Below are 25,986 nucleotides of genomic sequence, written 5' to 3' on the forward strand. Positions count from 1 at the left end.
TCGTGGTGCAAACCTGAGTGCCTGGAATGCCAGTTTGTGCCACCCTTTTCATTGATTAAACAGAGTAAATGTAAGAAGAAAAAAGAACATCTCAGTCCTTTTAAATCAGGAAAGATAAATCAGGGCTTCTGCCTTGTCTTGATACTAAAGAGCCTTTCCTAATTTTTATTTTCCTGAGAATAAGGATGTAAAACTGATATTGGTATCTATGAAGCAATATCTCTGCTTTGTGTTCATATTGAAATAGCTTCCAGTTTCTCAGTCTTGCAAATTTTCCAGCACATTAATTTGGTACAAATGATTTATAGCTGATGAGCAATTAAAGTATAATTTCTTTCCAGCATCTCAGGCTTTGTGACTAGACTGTTAAGTGATTTTTGCAAGCTTGCTCTATCATTACAGGATAGCGGCGGGCTGATTTCACAGGAGAAATTTATTCTTCCTTGCAGACCCAGCATCTGCTCTCACTGCAAACTGGAGCACTGCTTGTATTCCTCAGACAATTTTCTCAGCATATGTTTTGTACAGTCTTTCTTTGGACCTACAAGAGAGCTTTAGTTTGAATTTCAGTGACAGTTTACTCTGACACTACAAAGTCCTCCCAAAATACCTGTTCTGCCTGGAACCTTTGATGTAGACTGATGCTTTACTTAGACCTGTCAAGGTATTTCAGAACTAGCAGCAAACAAAACCATTTTAAAAAATATTTTTTTATTTGGAAGGGCAGCTCCCAGAGGCAAGTGTGGTAGAGAAAAATCAGATTAAAGTACTGGCTACAAAGAGTCCTCACCTCCAAGTTGTTTAAATGTCAGCAGATGACATTTAGCTAACCATGTCTTGATTCTGCTGTAATGGAGGTGGAAAGAACCAGAGGAGCTTTATGTAGACACTTCACCCTTCAGGAAAGGATGTGACAAGTACAGTTGTCAACCCTGCTTTGTTTAGGAAGGAACAAATAGCATGGAAATGAGCAGAAAAGGAAGGGAACAAAACCCCAAAACTCAAGAGATCCACTTCTGACTGTACAGCTGGGAGCTACACTAGGCTATCTGCTTGTAAGATCCTTGTGGAATTCCCCTTTATAAACCTAATGAAAACGTGCACGGACCATGTGTGACACGATTCTCTTCACTACCACCTAGTGGGAAATTGCTTCATAACCCAGCTCCAGAGCTGCTCCTGATCTCCAGCCTCACCCTCAGCCTGATGGCAGAAACAGGGAATAAGTGGAGGGAGAAAATGACAGATGACTAGGAAGGAGGACACAGTCCTCTTTCCACATACAGGTAGAGGAATGTGTAGAGAAAGTTTGTAATTTAAACCCATTTGCTTCATGGATTTACCACATCACAACTCCCAAGTTCTGCACCCAGCCCAGCCCACTGATGAAAAAAACCCAGCTTCTTTCCCTGTAAAATCAGTTTTCAATTATAATCTCATATTTACACCAAAGACGACTACATTAGAAGCTAAATGGATATATATTGGAAACATTAAAACCATATATTCAAGCAAGTTCTTCCCCACTGAGCTACTCGGGGTTTGCACAAATAGCTGAAATCCAACCTTATGAAAACAACATACAAATGACAATTATCTCAGATTTTTCTCATTCCTGTGTGCCTTTTGGGACTAAGCTCCCAATGCACAAATAATAATCAGTTTTGGTACTCATGTAGCTTTTTTTCCCCCCAGTAATAGAAATAAGGGTGAACACTATCATAATGGCTCTCACATTTCAAGGAGGAGATTATGTTAATGTCATTCAGGCCAGTAAAGTATTTATCAGTCTCAGCAGGAAGAACAGTAAAATGGTAAAGAATTATTAAAAGAACCATTTTTCTGTGTTTCATTTGCCAGTGGCAATTTTACCACCCTATTTAGGGAACTATATGAGCTCCCTCTAGTAGCACTTTTATCGTTAATATATTTAGGCCTTTTTTCCTTCTCTGTATGCTACTTGAAACCACATTACCCTGGCTTTGTACCAGCAAATTACTGTATTTTTCATCAAGTACACTTCATAATAGATATAATTCAGTAAATTAAAACATCAGAGGTAAAAATTCTGTTGATACAGGAGTGAGGGTTTGGGAGTCCATTCTGCCTTCCATGAGGTTCACAGGACTCTGCTGTCCCTTACTGTGGGTTTGTCCCACTGCAATAAGCAGAATACAGACCAGTAAAAGTAAAATAAGAATAATATTCCTATTGTGTACCTATTTATACTTTCATGCAGTGTTTTCAGTGTTAAGTAATCCACTTGCTTTATTAGATACAGGGGAGAAGAGATTACTTTGGAACAGTTACTACAAAACCAAATACCACAATCATGAGAAAAACAAGCAGGTATCTGTTGGTGTCTTCAAACTTTAAGTTTCTCCTGTTACAGCGACCAAGACTATATTAATCAGGAGTGACTTGACAATCAAGTCATGGCCTGGGAAATAGTTACAATTAAGGAAATCAACATATAGGAAGCACTGGGAATAGATAAAAATGGGTATAGGAAACCCAAGTCCCCTTATTTCAAATATTCATCCTCAAAGCACAATCCATGAGTATAGTTCAGCTAAGTGAGAACATTGTCTGATTATGGCATTCTGCAACTGAGCTCTTCCTCCAATAGAATTATAATCTAGCTTCCACCCTTGACCTGTGCTATTCTCTCATCATCTCACAACTGCACCTGAGAAATATGATATTGCAATCCTTAGTGCCAGGCTATAAAATAGAGATGCTGGCTAATTCACAACAGGAATCCCTTTCAGTCTGACCACTAGCCATTTTAAACATTTAAGAAACACTGAAAAGCTCACTGGTTCTCCTGCACTGAGGAATTTGAAATACTCAGTGGGGCTGAGCCATTCACTGGCACAACCTGGCAGGTTCCAATGAATGGAAAGATGAAAGTGGGTAAGTTTATTTGTTTTTTTGCTAATTGTCCAGGCCCCTATAGTTTAAAATGGAGAGTTCTAAGAGACAAAGGGAGAAAGCCCTTCAGGATAAAGTGATAGAGAATATTTACCTCCTCCTCAGTATTTGAAATGTTTCCTTGTTCAGCTAAGCATTCTCCACATGGCATCCAGTTGTAGCAATCAGGGAGGTCCAATGCTACAAACAGATGTGCATTTCTGGTTTTATAGACTTTAAAGTTCACTGGTATAAAAAAAAATGTTTCTACAGCTGAAGGTCTTCAAGGCAAACAGAAGCAGCAGCATCAGGACTTCTGGGTGCATAAGGAATCCTTGAAACCACATAACATAGACATAATTCGTTGCTATGCTTTCTTCTCTTTACAGCTTCCATTGACAAATATTGGTGTTCTTTGTTTAAACTTAATGATCTGTGTCCCCATTACCCCTCAAACATTCAACAGGTTCATATACCAACCAAATATGGACAATCTTTTTAACAAGAACAGGGGGAATATTTTCCGTCTTGGTTTATGTAAAAGACATCACCACGCCAAAGAGAGGCAGAAACAAGTAACACAGCATGACAGCATCTCCTCTGTCACATATTGCAAGAGCTCCACAATCTGCTGGATCTGTTTGCAAAATCCTTGAATTATAAGGACCTATCACGTAGAAACTGTATGTCAAGGTTGGATACTGTAATTACAATTGGAAATCACTGTTACCAGGTAGTAACGTTGTCATGTCTACCTGAGGGGTGGGTATAAAGGAAAACTGTAATAACAAATAAAATGTATTGAAATTGTATCAACACACTGACAGTACAATGCCAAAAAATGTTCACCACTCTTGTCCCGGGTGCAAAACCAGCACAACTCTTTATTAAGAGTATGACCCAAAAAAATCTTTAGAAGCTGAAGTTGTCTTTTTACACTAATGTTTACATGAAAATGTCTTACAATAAATGTTTTTACACGGGCTCGGAATTCTTACTCCTTAGCCACACAAAGTCGTCCGTATCCATTAGAGCTTTGTTACCGCCCTGCAGGGAGGGGACGTGGTGCTCTGTGCGCAGACCAGATCTGAAATAAAAGGCAAGAGTTAACACAGTCCCGCCTGGAGGGAGGAGGGTCCCTCTGCAGGAAATCTGTCCTGCAGCTGCTGGCTCAGGAGCCGGGGGAGCTTGGCCAGTGGTGGCCACAAGGGAAAACAGGGACCAAGGTCCTCTGCAGCATTGTCTTGGGACACTGCCCAGTCTGGGGACAGCCCTACCAGGCTCCGTTTAGCTCATGTTTGATGGGAGTGTATAGACACAGGCAGCTGCCCCTGGCAAGCTTCCATGGAGACAACAGCTTTATATCCTCCAAGGAATCACTCGCATGAGGCACTCGTGCATTGCGTCTACACGTGCACATCAAGTTACTCCCTAATTTAGCCACTCAAAGTAGATAGATTCATTGATATCATTTCAGACCAGAAAAGATAATTTAATCATAAAGATTCCTGGAGAAGTGTATTAAATGATTCCAGATCATGTTTTAGGAAATCACCCAACAGGTGGGAGCAGAACTTCAGAGCAGGGCTGGTATCAAGGATTGGAATCAGATGATAAAGGGGGACCACAAGCTTGCCCAGAGAACTCATCAGAAGCAGCAGGGCAGTTGATGACAGAGCAGGGATTCTGAGTGTGACCCAACACCCAGGGCTATCCTTTATCAAATATGTGAATCACAAGCTCAGAGGGACAAGCCCTGCAATCCGCCAAATTATTAACACTGCTCCTGCTCAAAGCTGAGCAATAAGCATGGCAAGGTAAAATTGAGGTACTACTAGTATTTGTACATCAAGGTACCCAGCAAGCCAAAGCCAGGACTGAAAAAGTCACTTAAGTCTTGATTCTCTGCCACAGAAATCAGCTGGAACTTCAGAACACCCTGTGAGGCTTGGGAATGTTCACACAAACCCAGTCATCGCCTCCCCCTCTGCTGGGGGTTGCACAAAGGCCAGTGCAGCTGCCAGTGTGGCTTTCTCTCAGCCCAAAGCCTTTGGCAGGGCCTGACACTGGCTGTACCTGAGCACTGCCAGAGCTCTGAGCAGGTTCTACGATATTCCAACAGCAGCACATTGTCCTGAACCATGGGCAACCAAGCACAGCTCTTCCTTTTGGGTGCTCCACCTCCTTCCTTCTCCAAAACTAATGGGGCCAGAAGTAAGCCATGATTCTCCACCCCATCTTCCTAGTTTTCTTTCCATACTCATTTTTCTATGTTGCAGATTTTTATACCTTCATGTTTTTCTCCTTCTCTCTCCTGCTTCCCTCCCTTTCCCCCTCCCCCTGCCTTCTCTCCCTCTGCACTTTGTGAACTGCTGCGGCAGTGCTGAAGTCCAAAGTTCAGCAACTTGCTAAAGCACACAGATAAATATGAACCTTGGAGAATTTACATTTGCTCCAATGTAAACAGATAGCCAAGGGTCCCTTTATCAGCACTGGCTCAGGACAGTCGTGGGGGGTCTGAAGTGGCTCAATTTTGTATTTTGTTTTTTTGGGGGGGGTGTAAAGGCGGGAGGCTGTGCTGTGCCCACTCTCCTGACAGTCGGGCGTGCTACCTCAGGAACATGGTGTAGGGAAGCTGGAAGCAGGCTAACCTGAAATTCAAACCCAAGAGACACCAGGCTGAAGACCATGGTCTCGAAGCTGACTCATCTCCAAGTGGAGCTGCTGGAAGCATTGCTGGAGTCGGGGCTGACCAAGGAGACCTTGATCAAGGCACTGAGCGAAGCAGAACCCTACGGGCTCCAGAGCGAAAGTCAGCGTGCTATCAATGCCCTCCAGACTGAGAAAGGGGAGCCCTGTCCCGACATCCCCAACCTCCCCAACGGAATGGGGGAGTCCAGGGTATCAGAAGATGAAACCTCAGATGACGGAGAGGAATTTACCCCTCCAATAATGAAGGAGCTGGAAAACTTGAGCCCAGAGGAGGCTGCTCACCAGAAGGCTGTGGTGGAAAGACTATTACAGTAAGGACAGATTTGCTGCTCCTCTTTGCTGCTTTCTTGCACTCTCCCTCTAACTCTCTTTTCCCTTCTCCTCCTCCTCAGTGTCCCCGTTATTCACAACTGATCTAGCTACACAGAGACATTCTTCATTCATGCCAGGAATAGCAGCCCCCAAACACCCCCAAATGTTTTAAAAATGCTCAGATTTTCCTTTTATCTCACTTAAAATGCATGAAGGAAGCTACGGAGCCTGATTACATATTTGACATGCTTATAGCATCAGGCTTCAGAATAGTCCAAGGCCCATATAACTCTCATCTCTTTGATTGATTGTTAGGGTTTAGGACTTAAATTTTTAATAAAATTCACAATTTCAGCCATCAGGAAAGAAAAAAAAAACTGGTCACCCTGAGCTGGTGCTCTATTTGTATGAATGATAGAGTGAAGTTGTAACATTTTTCTGCTGTATTTAAGGAGAATGATATTATTAATTTCACTGAGGTTTGCTAGAGATTATTGGCTAAAGTCAAATCAATAGACCTTGTCCTTGTTGTTCTTCTGAATGTGAAGTTCCCTGACTTCAGTGGGGATTTTTCTTGTAAAAAGCACACGCCAAATACATGCAGAGGTTTAAACCTGGACAGAATATACTGCTTCTCTCATCCACTGCCCATCACAGTCACAAAGTACATATGCAGCAACAGTTACAGGGTGTGCTGCCACACAGATTTGCTTTTGCACACAAGCATTTTTGAGATCAAAAGACAGGGAGAGTTCCCTGAACTAATAAGCCTCACAATAGACTCAGAGAAACATTCACTCAGTTTCCCATTTGGGATTCTTACTGGGGTAGAATCCACATGGGAGAACCCAAGAGGTTTGTCAAAGCAAGGATCAGGCCCATCCTACCATCTATCACAACAGATTCTTGCCTATTTTAGGGCTATTTTGAAATGACAAGCTGATAGAAGACAGAGGTGCAGCAACATCCTGCACCTAAAACCTTCACTAAAATCCAGCTAGGGAATTTCTCAGGCTTTCTGATCACTCTCTTTCACATGCAAAGGAAATCAACAGAAAATACAACAGCAGAAGCAAACATCAAATCCCACCACAAAAGGCCAGAACTAAGAAAAGTGCATGACAACAGTTAGCATTCACTGTAAATACTTAAAAGAAAGCTCCCTGGCAGATGAGGAGTTGATGATTCTGCAGAACCCAAGAGAGGAAAATTCACTGGATCAGCTCTTACCTGGGTGGGGAAACATTCCCAGTAATTCAGTCTTCTTCCTGGCCCAGTATGTCTCATTTGTTCCACACTTCCAGCTCTTCCTCATCTTTAAGATTTCCCTACTTCCTTTACATCTTTCAGATTCCTTTTACCTATTTCCCTTCTCTCCTCACTATTGTTTCTGCTGCTATTCCTCCCATTTTTTGTCTCCTTGGCTGATTCTCTCCCTGCCTCCCACTCTTTTTCTTCCCCTCATCCTTGTCTCCTTCTCATCTTCCTGAGTCTGCGTGCAGGTCTTGGGGCAGTTTGAGCCCAGTGGCACCGGGCGGGCCCTGGCTAGTTACTAATTATCCAATGGCTTTATTATTTCTCTTTTGTCTTATAAATTTATAGATGAAAAGACCCTGATAAGCTTTTTGATCATTAACTTTTGATGGTTTATCAAGTATCTCTCCAGAAAGGAAGCCATGGAAGTTGAGGAAGAGTCCCCTGGCTTTGTCCCTTGTTCTCTAATGAGTGGGTGAAGCAGGACTGAAGTGACATCCGCTGTGATCTAAGAACAGACACACGGATGGAGGGAATTCCTTCCTGTCACCCTCACTTCAGCACCATTTCTGGTTTCTGATCCTCCCTGCCTTTCTAGGATCTTGCTGCAAGTCTACCCTGTGCTTACAAGCCTTACCAGAAGTCTTACCTCTCTTCCAAACCTGTTGACATTAACACTTGCTGATGAACAGTCATATAGTCTACTGAGCAGCATTTCCATTTCACAAATGGAAACTGAGGTACAGACAAATTCTAGGCCCTACTTAACCCCCTGAGAGAGCACAGAGGAGACTGGGCAAGGACAGGGATCTCCTGAGCCTCATACTGGCTCTTAATGACTAAGGCTTTACTCTGAAACAGGAGAGATCTCTGTCACTAGTCTCCCCCACCACAGGACAGAGCAATTCACTTCTGCTGTTGAGGACAGTATGAAGACACCAGAAGCCTCAGTTTCAGAAAAAAAAATTACAAGTACATTTATGGAGGTCTATAATAGACCAAAATTAATCAAATTAAAACAGTAGGAAGCCTCCATTGCCATGTTTCAAATTTCTAATCAAATCAACAGTGTCTAAAAATCTATTCAAAGCACTTGAACCAGTATCAGGGATTGATAATTGATACTAATTGATAATAAGAAGTTGTTATCTACTAATAAACTTTTTTTGTTTTTAAGATGAAACCTTTCCATTAATAGATTCCTAAAAGTAATGTCCTTGAAATAGTACTGTAAGTATTGTAAAGCAGGACAGAACAGTCAATAGCAGAAATTAATTCCAGCAGTAGATAAAAGAAAGGCAGGCAAGAATCTCCACACCCAGGGATTCCCAGCAAAAGGTCAATGCAAAACTATTTCAGCATCTACACAAGGGTTTCAAATGCAGAAACCAGATGGAGGCAATTCTCCCTTTAGACAGAAGCCTCTTTGGGCATTATTAACAATTCCTGGTCTGCAGACCAAATTTTAACAGAGAGATTGATCTGTGGGCAGCTATTGCTGATACAGGAAAGTCTTTGTGATGACTGCAGCCACTGCTTATAAAGGCATTGCTTTATAAAGTAGAATCACAAAAAGTGTCCATTATTAGGCTTTCCAGGAGCTGGAAAGAGAAAAAATTGACAGCACCAGGAGACCAACTATGCTTTCACAGGACCACTGAAGTTGAAACCAGTTTGAAAAACTCTGGTCAAAGCTGAGCAGAACAAAGAAAATACACCCACAGAACTGGGCGCACCCATGGCTGTTGATTAGATTTTTTCCCTGCAGAGAAAACATGCCAAAAGCTTTTCAGATAAAGGTTTCTCTAGTGGGGAATTAACATAATTTAATTTTGTCCTTTCATATGTCTCATTGATCTCCCATAGATTTACAGTTTGAATAAAACCATTCTTTCCATATCAATCCACACAGAAAACAAATTGCATCTATGATAAGAAATAAATTACTCAGTAGGGTGGTAGAGCTGTGTGGAGAAACTCCCAGATATTCCCAGAAAATAAAGCAAGGAGGCTATCTTGGGGGAAGGGATCATACTACTGCAGGTAAAGCAAATGGAGAGAGGTATCAAACAAGTGGAGAGAGGTACAGCAATCCACCTGTAGGGCAAGGGGTGAAATTCCATTAGGAAAGAGAGAAATTGAGATAAGCAACAGATTTCCCCTGCAGGTAGGGCTAAAAGCATGTTTTCCTGGAGGAAAAAAGAAAACAGAGATACATAATGACAAAGGTCCAGTATTCCCCCATTAGAACAGCTCTAGCTGGGGAATCTGGAGATGAAGCTGCCACACCCCTTTCATTTCCACATATAAACCAAGATGAGGCAAACCAGGCCAAGTTCAACAGAAAGGAACACTGCCAGGATGGATGGTCTTACCTTCCCTGTGCCCAGCCCAGCTCCAGGCTGTGCACTGGCTTGTGGAGCAGCTCCAGAGCAAAGGGCTGGGGGATGATCCTGAGCACTTCACTCTGAACCTCTGCTTGAGCAGGGTCTGGTCCAAAGCAGCAATTCAAAACCCACCTCAGGGAAGTGAAGGCTTCTTCCACCTGACAATCAGAATAGGGAAGAAGGAGGGGGAGAGAGAAAGAGAGAGAGAAAGAATGAGGAAGAAAAGAAAGAAAAGAACAAAGGAAAAATTAAAAGTCAGGAAGAGAGAAGGAAGGAGAAGGTCCCCTGAATGTTACATCTCCAGCTCTCTGGAATGGGTTTTCTTTAATGCTAACAACTTGATATTTACTTTCCATTTAAATTTGAGATGTTGCTATAAATTATCAACTAGCCTCTTGTTCCCTTTGAGTTTATAACTAACTACCTGGGTTACTTATTGTTCAGGTAACAAAAGGGAGGTGAAAACGCCCTTAAAAACTGACCTCAGAACTAAGGAAATGGGAAGCTGACATGGAGAAAGAACCCTGGCCCCTGTGGTGGGGATGAGCCATGGAGAAGGGCTATGATCACATGGCAATAGCAACTGAGAGCAGGAGAACAAGACTTCAGAAGAAGGAAGTAAGAGCTACCTGTGAGAGACCAGCTAGAAGACAGATTAGATCCTGGAGAACAAGACCTTGGGGAGACAGTTTGCATCTGAGGAGAGAGGGAAACTAAAAGGCAGAAAACAGTGTTGGAGATGGGGAAGGAGACCTTGAACAAGGCAGGCACATTTGTGCAGTTCTGACTCACTGAAACAATTGAGATTTGACTGTAGCAACAAGCAGGAGAACTCAGTTTAGAGTGAAATCTTCCCCTCTGACAGTCAAGGATAGTCTCATAGCCAGTAAAAGAGAAAAGGTTTCAACTTCTTAGCCTGTGATGGAGACTCTGTAGGTGGAACTGTGTATTTGAGCAGGGTGCCAGCTGGTCAGACTGTCATCACTTGGACTGTGGTGTAGCCTTGGGCCTGAAGGACTTACTGCATTGGTTTTGCAGACTGCCCTTTGATAACGTGCAGAGTAGCCAGGATTTCACAGAGCTATCCTAGGAAATCACACTGCACTAAGATTCCCTGTGCTATTTTGCATCACAAAGCCCCTTACTGTGTCAAAAGAAGACAAAACCCACAAGTCTTTAACCACTGTAAGAAGAGATTCACAGAACTTAGTGGTTTATTCCTGCCACAAAGTGAAGATCTCAACACAGGAGACAAAACTGACTTGACTGGAGTACAGAAAGGAACTGATACATAACAGAAGCTTCCACAGTCTTCCCTCTTCCTATCTGAGCCAGATCTCAAATTGAAGAGGCCAGCTTCCCAGTCAGTCTTTTCTCCTCCATACAGGGACTTGGACAATGAACACAGGGTGCAGGTGCTGGCCAGACTATCACAAGTACAAAGGCAGGAGACTGGTTTAGGCAGCAGTGAAAAAAAAAAAAAGAAAAAAAAACAAACAACAAAAAACACCACCACAACAACAAAACCATGAGGAAAGAAAAGCTTCTTTAAATTCAGCTTAATTTGAGGCTTTTCAAAGAAAGACAAAGTTAAGTGAAGATGCCAAAAATCAGAAGCCTCTGTGGCAAGTGCTCCAATGTAAAAGAGAAACAACCGTTCTATTTTAAGCAGGTTCTTCAAAAAGCTGTAACTGACACCATTTGTTTCACACTTTAACTGCTGTGGAGCTTGCTCCTTGGACTACTCAGCCCCCGGGAGAGGGGCTGCAGGGGAACAGAGATAAGGGTGTTTGTACTGAGAGAACAGGTGTGGACTTTGTCCTCCTTATCACTGTGCAGCCTCCAGCAACCTCCTGAGTCAATAAAGCCACGAACAGCACAGTTGTTGCCTGTTACTCAGACACATGTGCTCTTGTGACAGTTTCTGCACCATCCCAGGTACCTTTCTTCCTCCCCACTGCTCCTTTGATGTTGGTGCTGCATATGACACCAGTGTCTTCCTACAGCATGGCAAATAATTTCCTCCAAATATTTCACACAGAAGGTACAAGAAGGATGCTCTTGTTCAAAGTGAGCCAGGAACTATTCTGCAGAGGTGCTCTGGCACTGTTTTGATTTAGACTGATGGGTTTCACATCTTTATTTCCACTCCTTGAGTCGTGGTGAAATCAATACGCATAAAGACACAGTCATGTTTTCTCTATTTTTGTTAAGAACATTAATGGATATTCACATAAATTATAAAATCCCAAACTGTTTGTCAAATTTTATAAGCAGGTCTCAAATAATTCTATTCCCTCAGCTGTTACCCAAAGGAGAGCAGCAATAGGAGGAATTAGTGGTTTGCCCATAGTTCTGTATTGTTCTATATTGCTTTTAGAAGCTCTGAGTAGATCTAGGTGTGAACCAATGTGTTTGAGTAACACAGCAGATGTGTAAGAACATAATTCTGGATGATTGGTCATATGCATATGCATACAGAGCTGTCATGTCACAGTATAATGACAGCCTGTTTCCATTTGCTGAACCATTGCAAGGCAACCCAACCTGGACCAGAATATGGGCATGAGTCAAGTTCAGTCTAGTATCACAATCAATCTGTCTTGGAAAACTCAGTACATCTGCCCCATCTGCTTTAATAAGAGGGGGATAGAGAAGAAAAGTTAAGTAGGAAAAGGGAAGAGAAAGGTTGCCTCAGTGTATTGGGCAATTCCCCTGCTAAAGCAAAGTCTCCTAAAGGCACACCTGTGTACAGACAGCTGCTCGAAGGAAGCCAGTGCTACATCTTTTGCACTTTATTTCCAATGTCACGCAGTTCTACCCTGCACACAGAGTCAAAACTGAGCAAGACAGCACACTGAGGAACAGCTTTCTCCCCTGAAGCCAGTGAACACTCTGGCCTCACCAAACAGGACTGCGATGACTGACAAGTGCCCCTCAGGAGCTACTACTGCATTTCCTTGAAATCCAGGTCTGCTGAGAGCAGGTGTTTGATCTCTGTCCCCTGAGAAATATTTTCTGTTCCTTCCAGAGAGGATCCCTGGCGAGTAGCAAAGATGGTGAAGTCTTACCTCCAGCAGCACAACATCCCCCAGCGTGAGGTGGTGGACACCACTGGTCTGAACCAATCCCACCTCTCCCAACACCTCAACAAGGGCACTCCCATGAAGACCCAAAAACGGGCAGCCCTGTACACGTGGTATGTCCGGAAGCAGCGAGAGGTGGCCCAGCGTAAGTACAGCAACCATTGCTCCCCTGTCTCAGTTTCATAAAGGCTTCTGCTCTCCCTTGCTTGTCCTTACTCCTTACTGTTTTCAAGGAAAAACATTCCTTTGCCCCTTTGTGCTTACAGAATTCACACACGCTGGCCAGGGTATACTGACAGATGAGCCCATGGGAGATGATCTGCCCACCAAGAAGGGAAGAAGAAACCGCTTTAAATGGGGTCCTGCCTCACAACAGATCCTGTTCCAAGCCTACGAGAGGCAGAAAAACCCCAGCAAAGAAGAGAGGGAGGCACTGGTGGAAGAGTGCAACAGGTAAGGGTGGGTGTGTGTCTTTGAGGAAGAGGGGCACAGCAGGGTCCCTTCGCATTCTTGGTGTTTGCTGGGAGGCAGGCCAAAGGTACAGCACTGCGTGGCACCACTGACACCAGCCATGCTTGAATTAAATGCCACAACTGATCATTCCTTGTCCACAGAGCACAAGGAATGCCTCAGGTCCTGCAGGACCCTTCCACACAGTGTGCCAGACCACAGCCACTTTGGGGCTGTGCACTTACTTTGTGTCTGTGACTAAGCCCAGCTCAGCAAGGCTCTTCTTGTGCTTTTCCCAATAGGGCAGAGTGTATTCAGAGAGGTGTTTCCCCATCTCAGGCCCAGGGACTGGGCTCAAACCTGGTGACAGAGGTCAGAGTTTACAACTGGTTTGCCAATCGCAGGAAGGAGGAGGCTTTCCGCCACAAGCTGGCCATGGACACCTTCAGTGGACCACAGCCCACCTCTGCCCCTCCTCTAGCTCCCCACAACTCTTCCTCCCTCCAGCCACCTCCTGCTCTCTCACCCAGCAAAGTTCACGGTAAGAAACAACCAGAGGGAGATCTGAAAGAAGGGTGAACCTCCCCAAACTCAGTCACACAAGTCCCAAGTCCAGCCCTTTAGGAAACAAATCTACATATAGAAAAAGCAGATGTGCTACAAGGGAAGAGCAAAGGTGATAAAGAGACCATGTTTCTGGGTAAGGAGAGTGGCTAGAATGTAAAAGGAGATAAAATTCAGTAACAAAACCCATAGCCAAAGCTTCTCACTTACTGTGAGAAGTACTACACTTAGTGAGCTGGCAGGCATCAACCCAAAACTTCCTGTTCCAGGAGTCATCACTGCCTGCCAGAAGTCAGTTCCATACCCCTTCAGTCATGTGTGCCCCTTACTCCTTTCAAAGCCAGCCCCATCAGACTCTGTGACAGAGTTTTCAGGCATGAGGAAAAGTCATTCTCCATCCAAAAAGAGCACAGCTGTTTCAGCTTCACAGGCCAGAGCTGGGGATTGCTCTTGCTCTGGGAAGAGATGATCTCACTGAGACTCCTCTCTACACCACATCCAGAGGGGTGGTTTCCTGCTCCCTGCAGCACTCACAGCCAGTCAGTGATGGAGGAAGCAGTTACACCAAATTACAGGGGAAAGTTAGGGCAGGGTGTGATTGAGTGCCTGTTCTTCTGGTTCCCCTGCCGACCATTAAAGTATCTGCCCAAAGATCTGGTGGCAAGTGCCTGCAAAGGAAACTGAATTTAGTGCCTGCCTAAGTTTCTCAGTTTCTCAGGTGTCACAACCAGTTTCCCTGCTGTTGTGATTTCAGGAGTTAGGTACAACCAGCAGCCAGCCAGTGAGGCAGAGTCCTCCAGCAGCAACCACCACGGGAACAGCTCCATGGTGACCACCCAAACCATCCTGCATCAGGTTTCTCCCCCTGGACTGGAGCCCAGCCAGAACCTGCTGAGCACAGACACCAAGCTGGTAAGTGATGGATACTCTGGTTCTGCTGACTGGAAGATGTCAGGCCATCTGCCTGTGGTCATAATATGAACTATTAATGGGGTTTTTTTTCTAGAATGTTCTTAAATCCACCTTCTTATGTTACACAGTCATATGTAACATATTGTTACATAACATGTTATGCAACAATATGTTATATTAGAGTCACTTTGCACTGACCATGTAAAACCAGTAATCCTGACGGGCATGTGCACTCTGGACTGTGGTGAGGGCAGATATTACAGCTTGAAACCAAGAAGACATTTGCTTGTGAGCAATTAAAACAGTCTGTTCTGGAAACACAGCACTCAAGGTATGACAAGATTTCCTTCTTCCCAGGAAACCCAATTTTTTTTCTCCATTCCATTCTCATCTAACTTATTTGGACTCTACCCACCTCAGGAGAGTTGATCAGACCAGTAGGATTATCAGAACACTGACCCATACTTACATCCATCTTAGCTGTAAAAATGAAGCCAAACAGCCTGGATGCAGACATGTACTGGATAACTAGATTGCCTCCTCAAAGCCAATTTCCTTCTGAGATCTGACCAGACCCTTTCCTCCATCATTAAGAAAGCAGCATCAGAACTACATGACTGATCATTTTCAGTCTGCACCTGTTCCCTTGCTTTCAGAGAAAGTCAGCAGTAGATTGCATTAGCACAGGCTGGCCAGAGGCAAAGTTGAGGTCGCTAAAAATAAGTATGATTTAAATCTCATCAGTCACTCACTTTGCTGGCTTTTTGGTCTCTTGCTGAAGAAAGTAAGTCTTTCATGAGGTCCTGAAAATCTTCTATCGCTGTCTATTAAAATTGATATCAAGATGGTTTGTCCTACTGTTTAACCTCTTCACGCTGATTCTTACTAAAGATTCCTTACAACTTTTTGTCTGAGGGGAGAGAAAAGACTATAAGGCATTTAACTTTCTCTATCAGCCAAATCATTAGAATGCTTTTTTGCTCTTCCACAATACTATGACTACAGGTCTCTAAAGGAAAGAGGAACTCCTGGGTTCTGTGCTGAACTCTGCTACTAGAATTACTATGTAAAGTTACCCGAGCCTCTTAATTTCTCTGAGCTTCACCTTCTGTCCTCAGCTATGAGACAGAAGATGATCTTTCCCTATAGAGAGTGCAGTGGGCTTCGACTCATTCTTGCAATTTCTTAAACGTGAAAGAACTAAACCAGCAGGGATTTACTTAGTATGTCAACAGCTGGCCTGTGCTAGTTAATCAATGAGCACACAGAAACTGCAGACAAGGATATGTGAAACCTTTCCAGTTAGCAAGGGGAAAGAGCAGGAAGAAAGGTGTTTATCACAGCTTTGGAACTTGCCTGCTGCAGGTTCAGGGTTCTCCTTTCCCACAGGTATCAGCACCTGGAGGAACTCTCCCTCCTGTCAGCACCCTGACTGCCCTGCACAGCCTAGAGCAAAGCCCCCACACGCTGAGCCAGCAGACCCAGAACCTGATCATGGCATCCCTGCCGGGGGTCATGGCAATCGGGGCGGGCGAGACCCCGTCCCTGGCACCTGCCTTCACCAACACGGGAGCCTCCACCCTGGTGATCGGTGAGTAGTGCCTGCAGTGACTGCTTCCAGCACCCGCAGCAAGAGCTGCCTCTCACTGTTGCAATCACCTGCCCCATTTTCAAAGCCTTATCACTAAGTTGGCAGCAATACAAATCTGGGGAAATTGTCACCCAAGATCAACAGTACTGTTGGCAAGTACCAGTGGGATTAAGGACAGATGTTCCTCATTCACATTAGAATTAAGTTAAGACACAAAACCCACGTTTTAAGAATAAGGGACTTCTACAATCTATTATTTTGCCAATGTTTTGGTTTACTGCTCTTCATCTTTCCAAATATAAATATAATACTATCTTAAAATTTTGAGAATTGAAGCATGTTCATAGTGCTTGGAAGACAAAACATCCTGTTCTACTTCCTGTAAAGAGCAGCATATGCCTTTGGAATCTATAGCATTAATTATCTTTTTTTTTATATTTTTCACTTTGACAGCTTTTCTGGACTTTTATGAGATTTCTTTTCATTCCAAGACTAGTCTACTGCCAAAGTGCATCTCATTAGAGAAAGGAAAATAAAATTATACTTTTCCACTTTCTTCCCAGGAAGAAAGAGGCCTTGTTTTGTTCCATAGTGATAGCTGTGAATTAATTTCCACTTCTACTCAAGATTATGATATGGATATGAATTCTGTACAAACAAAAAAAGTAAAACTGGAGTAGTGCTGGAGAAACCTGCTGATTTACAGGAACAGGGTCTGGACACTTGTGGGAAATGGGCAGTAATGTGTGAAATCTTCTACATCTCACACTGATTCAAATTCCTTAGTTTGGCAGCCCTAGCAAAAAGAGTTGAAACTCCATTCCATGTGGCTGGACAACTACAACCTAGTTGTCTCTGTTGCCAACAGCTTCATGTAAAAAAAAAAAAAAAAAAAAAAAGTAAATTAACTGGGCACTGAGATGATTCTGAATTTATTTTTGAGCAAGGTCTCCCTGGTGATCACTAAGCTGGAAAAGGGGCTATGCTGGTACCCAAGGATGTAGACAGGAGCAAACACTGGAAACCAGAGGTGGGCTCAGACAAATCCATCCTTAATCACAGACAACCAAGGGAACACCTGAAAAGCAGGATCTGAAATCACCCTGAAGTGACAGGCTGCCACAAGGGCTGTTTCAGATGTCCCTACTGCAGAGCAGCCACACTCCTCCCACAGTGTGGGACATCACTGGCATCAGTCCTTGTTTTCCAGGCCTGGCCTCAACCCAGCCCCAGAGTGTTCCTGTAATAAACAGCATGGGGAGCAGCCTCACTACCCTGCAGCCCGTCCAGTTCTCCCAGCAACTGCATCCATCCTACCAGCAGCCCCTCATGCAGCAAGTCCAGAGCCACATCAACCAGAGCCCCTTCATGGCTACCATGGCGCAGATACAGAACCCTCACAGTAAGAACGTGAACACATTTGTTTAAGTAAACAAATATAAGGACACTGCTCTGGAGCATTTGCTGGGTCCTTGGATTTCCAGCCCTCTGTTTTCCTCCGCTGTTATTGTCGCTCTAATAATGAAATCATTTTTCTACTGCGTTTATCTGCCTGCCCCTCCATGCCCAGCATTCTGGAGACAGATGGCAGGTCCCATTGCATGAGAACAACTCTGCCAAAGCTCCAGCATCCGCATGATGTTGTTTTCTTTCATGTACAGCTCTCTATGGCCCCAAATCTGAAGTGACTCAATACACACACACAGGCCTCTTACCACAAACCATGGTGATAACAGACACAGCCAATCTCAGCGCCCTGACCAACCTGACACCAACGAAACAGGTAACAGCCTTTATTTAGCCTTTGTTCCCCCTCCTGAGAGCTGCACCAGTTTGCAGGCAGCTCCTTGCATGGCAAAGGGTTTTTGGGTGTGTCCACGCCATCCCAGCAGAAGCATCTTTCTTATCTCCTGGCTCTGCTGGAACTAACTGCAGCACTGGAGGGACTAGAGCAAGTTCTTCACTGCATCAAGGAGGATTTCATCTCCCCAGAAACTGCACTTGCTCAGTGCTTCTCTCACAGTTGTTAGAAGGGATGCGGAAGACAGGCACTATTAACTCTCTTTTCTCCAGGCATTCACACCTGACTCAGAGACTCACACCGAGTCTGGGATGCACACACCAGTGTCACAGGCACCAACAATCCATCTACAGAACCAAGACACAACCATCCAGCACCTTCAGCCAGGCCCACGCCTCACCTCGAGCCCTGCTGGTAAGAGCAGCAGCCACTATTGTGGCTCTTAAGCCACGTGTTGCCTAATTTTTCTTGCCAAAACTGTAAAATGCACTTAGAAAATTGTAAATGGGGGTCACAATTCCCTAAACTGGCTCTGCCAGTTTCCTGAGGGGTTTGCATAGCTAATACAAGGAAAAGATTCAGAGCAGAGTCCATGTAAGGCCAGACTGTGGAAATTGGCCCCTCCAAATCTAGAAAAATACCTTGAAAAATATAAACAAAATCAGTGTCAATGAGTCCTGTGGGCAGTTTTCAGGACTGAGAAGCCCAAGACTCCTTCATGAAGACTCCAATTGGGTCTTCCCAGTTCTAAGAGTACTAGGACATCAACTAGAATTCTTAGAACTGAACTCTCTGGAGTTTGCTGTCCTCAATGCTTTCAGGCTGGCCATGGCCCCAAGCCAGGTATTTAGCAGCACACATAACACACAGACAAAAGCAGTTATGCCCCTAAGCCAGGAGAGTACAGCCATGCTGGAAATGGGGGGTACATGCACAATAAGGGGACTGAGGAGAATCTGCAGTTGACTTCTGTCTGTACCTTTGACAGTGTCCTCCAGCAGCCTGGTGCTGTACCAAAGCTCTGACTCCACCAACAGCCACAGCCAGCTGCTGCCATCCACTCACAACGTCATCGAGACCTTCATCTCCACACAGATGGCATCTTCTACCCAGTAACCACCACAAGTGGCTCCTGAGTGACTGCCACAACCAACCTGCCACGTGCAACTCCAGCCCTGTTTGACACCACAGCCTCACACAAACTCCTACTCAGCTGCCTCCAGGAGAGAAAATATTTCAGGATCAAGAGAGAAAATATGGAAAGATTATGCTGGCACTTAAAGTCCACTGCCCCCCACTCCCCAAAAAAACCAGCAAATCTAAACCACAGGAGCCAGCTCAGAATGGCCAGACATCCTTCCGTGGCTGCCCAAGACAGAATGCCAACAGTGCCAGGACAGGGATGGGACTTTGAATCAGCTTAGCTTTCATCAAGCTGGGCCTGCACAAACCTGCCAACACCAGACTAAATAATGTGGGAAAGAGCAAAGCTGACCTGCCAAAGAAGGGACACCAGCTTTAAACACTCTCCTCTTTTGCTGCAAGGAAGCAACCAGCAGGAACTATGAGAAATAACAGCACCTTGGAAGTTCCTGACTTTGCAGCGAGACTAACAAAGAAACAGGTTTGGGAATGGTTGGCACAAACCTGTCAGTATGGGATCACTGACAAGCTACAAATCCTTAATTAACTACCAAAATACCAAACATAGTCAGTTAAAAACGACCTGCTCTAAAATCATGCTATCCTAGTGGAAATGGCTTGGTTGTTTTTGATATAGCTCTGCTTTGTTTTAAATGCAGAAATTAAAGTTTAACAGCTGCAGAAGATTCCATTTCTCTGCACTAACCCTGTGGATTCTCATCTTGTCTGACTTGCTGAATGATTTGCAGGATGGCATTCCCCACTGGTCCCTGACACTGCCCAGCACCTGGGAGGTTCCCATGCTCCACAGAGAGTCGAGGTTCCTTCAGTTTTCTCTATAAACACTCAGTATGGATTCATTTTACAGAACATGGCTCATTCTCAGCTTCCATGCAGGCTTGATGTGTAGTTCTTAGTATGCAAATAACTACACTGGGGTCTAAGAGTCTTGCTTGCACTAAGTGAAGGGTTTTAGTCCCAATGATCTACTTAGGGATCTTTAATTATTTCTATTTACTCTCAACATCCACATCACTGATATGTCATTAGCCAGATGTGAAAACAGCCCCAGCTAACAGGTTTTTATCTGACTGAAACTGAGCTACTCTTTCAACTGTGAAATGGATGAAAAACCTTGAGACTGGAAGGGAGAACTGAAAAAGCCCAACAGTGAATTCTTCAGCTCTCATATCTGGGAATGTCAGAACTGCAGATGTCTGTGAAAAGTTTAATTGATAAGAGCTTCCTCTAGATACCATCAACAATTTCAGTAACTAGATTATCTGAGGACCTAGAATTTATCCTAGAATTGTTCCTAATTTTCCATGTACATCAGTTGCAAATATATCTAATTTCCAGCTAGCATAAAAATAAACCCAAAACAAAGCAAAAGGAAATGTTTAGCTGACCATGCATTTGAAAGCCCAGGTTTAAAATTCAGTACACTGAAGTTTTAAGTGTACCTAAGACAAGTAACTTCTGCTGGTACATTCTGTAAGATTACAAGCCAGGTTTCTACTTAGCTTTTCTATTTTTGGATGCCAGCTGTGTTCTCTTGACTAAAACCCAGCAAGAATCTTACAACGATTTCCCATGCACAAAGAGCTACACTTCACTCTTTTGGTTTCTCTAATCTGGCTTTCTGATTTTCTGAATTGGGCCAATAAATTGGATTTACTGAAACCTGGGAATCTTAAAAACCGAAGGAGAGTATTTATCAACAACAGTTAATTTCCTGAAAGACTGGAAGTGAAGAATAAACAGAGTCATACTGAAAACTACCAAACCTCACAGCATTTCAGAGATACAAAAGTCATTAACCAGCCCAAACAAGGACTGGAAGGTGGTTTTAAATTAGGCTTAAGTCCTTCCTGTAGCAATTTCATAGCACTGATCACACAGCAACTAAAGAGACATCCTGAGCCACCTCTATCACTGATGGGGAGAATCTGGATACAGCAAGAAAGCTACTGTTGTACAAAACCTATCCAACTAAGTAGGTCCAAGAGTGTAGTAAAATTTAATAACAACAGATGCCATTAAAAAAAACAACCCTATACATGAAGAAAATTTTCAGTGGAAACAACTGGAACAGTAGGATGCATTTACACCAACCCTGCAATCAGCTCACCACACACTGTTTATGTGCAGGAGCCCTGGAGAGGTGCAGATTGCAGAGGGATTAGGAACACAGCAGGTTTCAACAAGAGATTGTTATGATGATTGCAGGGAAAAAATAAGGGGCCCTGATTTCTGACAGGATGCTTTTGATAAATGAGTCTCCCACAGGCTGGAGCTATTCTTAGTAGTCTACAAGGAGGCAAAGAGAAAAAGCAGTTGATCACCTGTTGCCATGTAAACCAAATTCAATTCATCATATATTTTTTCCAGAAGAGTTTCATGATGTGAAGGAAGAGACCAAAAGGAATGCAGCTATGATCACATCCCTCTGCCATGCAAGTCTGGCACAGTATTTAATCCTTTTAGATTGGGCCTGCATAAGCAGCAGCACAGACAACTGCTGTGTGAGGAGAACAATGTTCCCTTCCTCAGGGATGCCAGTAGCACAGGAAGTCAATAAATGAGTCTCTCAGGCCACTGAGCTTTTAGAACAGAAGCTTTGCCAATTAATTTTCCCTCATCTGCAGCAACTCTTGTTAGGTTTTCTTTCAGTTTCCTTCACCCAACACAACCACCTGCTGTTTGCAGAGCAAAATCATCATTCTTTTTTCTTCTTCTTCTTCTTTTTCTTCTTCACAGCTCCTGGCAGCACAGAGTTCTCCCGGTGATTGCTGTCATGTCTCTCCTGCTGGCCATTTGCAGACACCAACCAAGGCAAATCTTTGCAGATCTCGTCACATTCTGCTGGGTCTCTAATTTTCTCTTGAATATTGTTCTCTCTCCTAATTTTCTTTTTCTTCTTTTTTTTCTGGTTGGGCTCTACATAACCCTGACTCTGATCCTGGCTGGAACCTTGGGACAATGCAGGAAAAGCACTTTGCTTCAGAATATCCGCAGCTGACACGGCAGCCTCCTGGCACCTTTGCCACTCTTGCTCACTGTCTGTGTCACTGAAAAGGTAACAAGAGGAAAGGAAGTTGTGTTGCACTTTTGCCTTGACTCCAAATTCAAAATTTGGACAGCAGAGTAATCTGAGATGAGAACACACAATAAACACCCAGTGGATCTGGGACTCCCTTACCTACAGTTTGCATTTAGCCAGTCTGAAGGCAAACGTGTTATTCACACGCACTAGAAGGGGAAAGAAAATCTCCCACAAACTTTTCTAGTTCCCTGGCACTAAAAAAGAAACAAAAAATTCTAGTCTAGTCAAATATAAGAGTCATAAATACACATTTCTCAAGCTCTTCAGCTTCCTATTGCCTTGTGGGAGTCCCAGCTGCCTCTGAAATATGGGACGCAACAGCACCTGAGGAGCAAAGCAGCTGCAAGCACCTCACCTGGAGCTAACTGGCCTCCTCCTCCTTGCTGCAGAGCAAGGCTCTGGTTTCCCACAGTCTCCAGGGACAGAGGAAGAGAAAAGGCGAAAACCTGAAGTATGAAAAGGGGGGGTTTAGGCAGAACATAAAACAGAGGTGGAAGCAATCAACTGCTGTTACTGTATTTCCACAGTGCTTGACAGCAATTGTTTGGGACAATGTGGGAGGACGTGGGGCACACAGGTCAGAGCTGCAAAGTAACAGCCCTCACAGACACCAACAGAAATTCTTTTAGTGCAAATGTTTATTAGTCAGTTGGATGTACAGCTGGTGATGGACAGGATCCATCCCACCTGTCAGCAGTTAACAGTCACAAAACAGCTACAATGGCTGAGACTGGAACTCACCATCATCTTCAGAGTCAGACTGTGCCACTGAAGTCTGTGATGGTCCTGATGAGTCCTTCAAGACAGTGATGAAACTAAACAGAAAACCCCAGTCAGATCTTAGACAGGTTTGTGTAAAATGCTCTAAAGTTGGGTATTTCTGGGAAACAAGACTAGAGCAAGATGCTGCATAGAGCCTTTTTTGTTAGTGAGGCTGCCTCAGCTCCCTGTTTCCAGAGCAGACCAAGCCTTCTCTCCTCAGCAATGCAAACCACAAGAACAATTCAAAAACAGTGTTTCTAAAGCCAGCTCTGAACAGCAGGAATTCCAGTTCTCCAAGGCCATGCTTGCACAATACATAAGAGTGGCAGCCCACTACCAGGCACTCCGCCAGCACAACCCTGAATCAGGTACTGGTTTAGGTTATATGAACAAATCAAAGATTCTCCTGCTAGCCTTTACATGATGGAAGTGCTAAGGCACCCAAATTCTCTTTTCTCCCCACAAGATGTTCACCACAGAGGCAAATGGAGACAAGCAGTGCTGCACAGAGTTTTGACCAGATGGGCACAGAATATCTGCAAGGTTAGGACACAGAATATTAGAGGCTTGTACTTAATATAGGGACAAAGGAGACAAGACTTTTAATTTCCTGGGTTTAGCACACAAACACATCAGTATAACCGACCCACAGAACAAACGGTTCTAGCCTTGCATATCAGTACCTGTCTAGCATGGTCCCCAGTTTCTTTGCAATGTGTGCTCTGAACTCTGGAGTCGTCTGGAGCTCATTGTCACCCTCCTCGCGGCCGATTGCCTCACGCCCGTTTGAAATAAGAAGAAGGATTATCTCTTTCGAGGCAAATAACATCTGGCCCTCTCACCCAAACCCTTAAAAACATATTAGTCTGTTCAGATTTAAGCATCATTTCAGATTATGATTGGACTAATTCCCCACAGAGAACCGGCCCTTTCAGTGTTAAGTGCCACAAAGTACAAAGTAGAAGCAGTATAAATATTACACATTAACTTTTTCTTCAGGGAAACATTAAGTCTGAAACCAGAAGCAAAAATACCTCAGGCTTGGCTGATCTTTAGGCTGCAATCGATCCTTTCTAAATCCCCCTGAAAAGAAAGTAGCAAAGGCACATTTAGAGACCTGCAGCCAGGACCTCTTTAATCCCCGTCAGGCACATGTTAGAGCATAAAGAATAACGCCTGAAAGACAGCCCTGGGCCACCTGCGGGGGAGAACAGATATGAGGGGAAAGGGAAACTTCCCTCAGGCCAGGACTGCTGGCTGGAGGCCGGACATGGCCTCAGGAGGGCCGGGCAGAACCCCCTTCAGCTCTCACACCGGCCCCGCGGCAGAGAGGAATCCCTGCGGGTCCGGAGGAGCTGCGGAGGGGCCGGGGAAGAGAGGGGAGGGCACGCTGCAGCAGGAGAGCAGAGCCCAGCCTGTCCACCGCCCCTCACCGCCGCGCAGCTTCGCCCGCGCCGCCGCCGCCGCCTGCGCGGTGCAGTCCCAGGCAGCTTCCCGGAACCGTGCGGCCGCTTCACCGCCGCTGTCCGAGTCCGAGCTGGTGTCGCTGTCCGGGCCCCAGCCGCCCCTGGGCGCCGCCATCTTACAAGCGCGGGACACGCTGGGCGTTGTGGTACGGCCGCTTGGCACGCCGGGAGCTGTAGTCCGGCCGCTTGGCACGCCGGGAGCTGTAGTCCGGCAAGGTCCCCAATACCAGCATTTCATAAACTCATCTTCGTTTTAATCAGCTTCTGGATAGTTCGGTTCATGTCTTTGGGGCCCTGGTAACTTCCTAATCGGTTACTACACTAACGTGACAAATTTTTGCTTGAATGCAGAAGCTGTGCCCAACCCTGCTGCTTTTCTGACTGGTTGAAAACGAGAAAGTTGCTTTGTTGGAGATTTTCACTGCTCGTGCAGGTAGGACTGCTCTGGGTGTTCCACGTGCCATCAACACTATCACGTTACATACTACATCTTCATCCCACCTTGAACTTTTCGGGTGTAATACAACAACGTGTTTGGCGACTCCAGGTGGACTTCTGGATAACCATTTTGCCGTGGGTTTTGCCAAGCCTATGTGCTGCTGAAAACAGCAGAAGACTCCGCAAAATTTGTTTTTATCCTGCTGGACACTTCCTGGCTTGCACCTTCCAACCTTCACACTGGAGCTGTGCAGGCTCATGTCACCTGGCAGCAGACCGGCTGCTGACAATATCCTTGGGCTCCTTCCCTTGGCACTAGGTTCCCTTCATTTCTTCACTATTCCCTCACAGAATTCACCTTGGCACTAGGTTCCCTTCATTTCTTCACTATTCCCTCATAGAACTCACCTTCTTTAGTGGAAGACCTCGGTTTAGGATTCACCCGTTCTCCACTGTGTAACAGAACAAGCAGTTTTGGGCTGTTTTGTACCTTGGAGTCCTCAGGACTGGTGGGGTGCCCTCAGAGCTGGACAAATCCTCCAGAAGTGCCTTGTCGGGCAGGTCACCTCCTCTTCCTCGCTTTGGTCCCTCAGTTTCTTTGGTTTCTCACAACTGTATAAATACCTTTAACATGCTCTCTGTTTCCATCCTGGAGACGTTTCTCACCTCAAATTCTTAGCAGTCTACACTCGTAAATCAACAATTTGTTTCCCCTCCAACTTCCTTCCTTCCCTTTCTGTCCTTCCTTCCTTTTCTTTCCTCCCTTCCTGCCTGGCCCGAGCATTCCGTACGAACTTCTTGCAGTGTCCGGAGGCCGCCGTTTGGACGCGGCCCCGCACCAGCCCGGGCAGAGCCGCCCGCAGCCGCGGAACCGGGGGCCGAGCGCGGGCGGAGCAGCCCGAGGTAAGGAGCGCCCGCTGGGTGTGCGTGGGGCCGGGGCTGAGGAGGGGCCGGGGCTGAGGAGGGGCCACGGCGGGCGGGTGTCGCTGCCCGCGCCCCTCGGGGTGGCGGAGCCGCCGCGGTCGGTGGGGCGGGGGCCGGGGCCGGGCCTTTCCGCCGGCCCCGCTTCCGGGCGGTCAGGTGACGGGG

The 25,986-nt window shown here is 45.0% G+C and overlaps 2 protein-coding genes across 3 annotated transcripts; one reads left to right on the top strand and one right to left on the bottom strand.

Moving 5' to 3' along the window:
- Positions 1-5,601: 5,601 nt before the first annotated feature.
- HNF1A (HNF1 homeobox A) lies at positions 5,602-19,098 on the top strand. Of its 2 annotated transcripts, XM_062504251.1 has the most exons (10): positions 5,602-5,936; positions 12,610-12,809; positions 12,931-13,117; positions 13,417-13,655; positions 14,433-14,590; positions 15,980-16,181; positions 17,392-17,583; positions 17,843-17,964; positions 18,255-18,396; positions 18,971-19,098. In XM_062504251.1, exons 1-10 carry the CDS (start codon positions 5,602-5,604, stop codon positions 19,096-19,098), a joined length of 1,905 nt encoding a protein of 634 aa, XP_062360235.1. The 2 variants fall into 2 exon arrangements, with proteins under 2 accessions (XP_062360235.1, XP_062360236.1); XM_062504252.1 differs by lacking the exon at positions 17,392-17,583.
- A 2,028-nt stretch (positions 19,099-21,126) lies between these two features.
- On the bottom strand, positions 21,127-25,771 carry C17H12orf43 (chromosome 17 C12orf43 homolog). Its single transcript, XM_062504253.1, has 6 exons — positions 24,427-25,771; positions 24,029-24,076; positions 23,677-23,776; positions 22,973-23,046; positions 22,587-22,677; positions 21,127-22,196 (listed from the first exon to the last, which is right to left on the bottom strand). Exons 1-6 carry the CDS (start codon positions 24,695-24,697, stop codon positions 21,845-21,847), a joined length of 936 nt encoding a protein of 311 aa, XP_062360237.1. The 5' UTR covers positions 24,698-25,771; the 3' UTR covers positions 21,127-21,844.
- Positions 25,772-25,986: the final 215 nt, after the last annotated feature.

This window comes from Cinclus cinclus, chromosome 17 (assembly GCF_963662255.1).
Source record: "Cinclus cinclus chromosome 17, bCinCin1.1, whole genome shotgun sequence".
Lineage (NCBI taxonomy): Eukaryota > Metazoa > Chordata > Aves > Passeriformes > Cinclidae > Cinclus > Cinclus cinclus.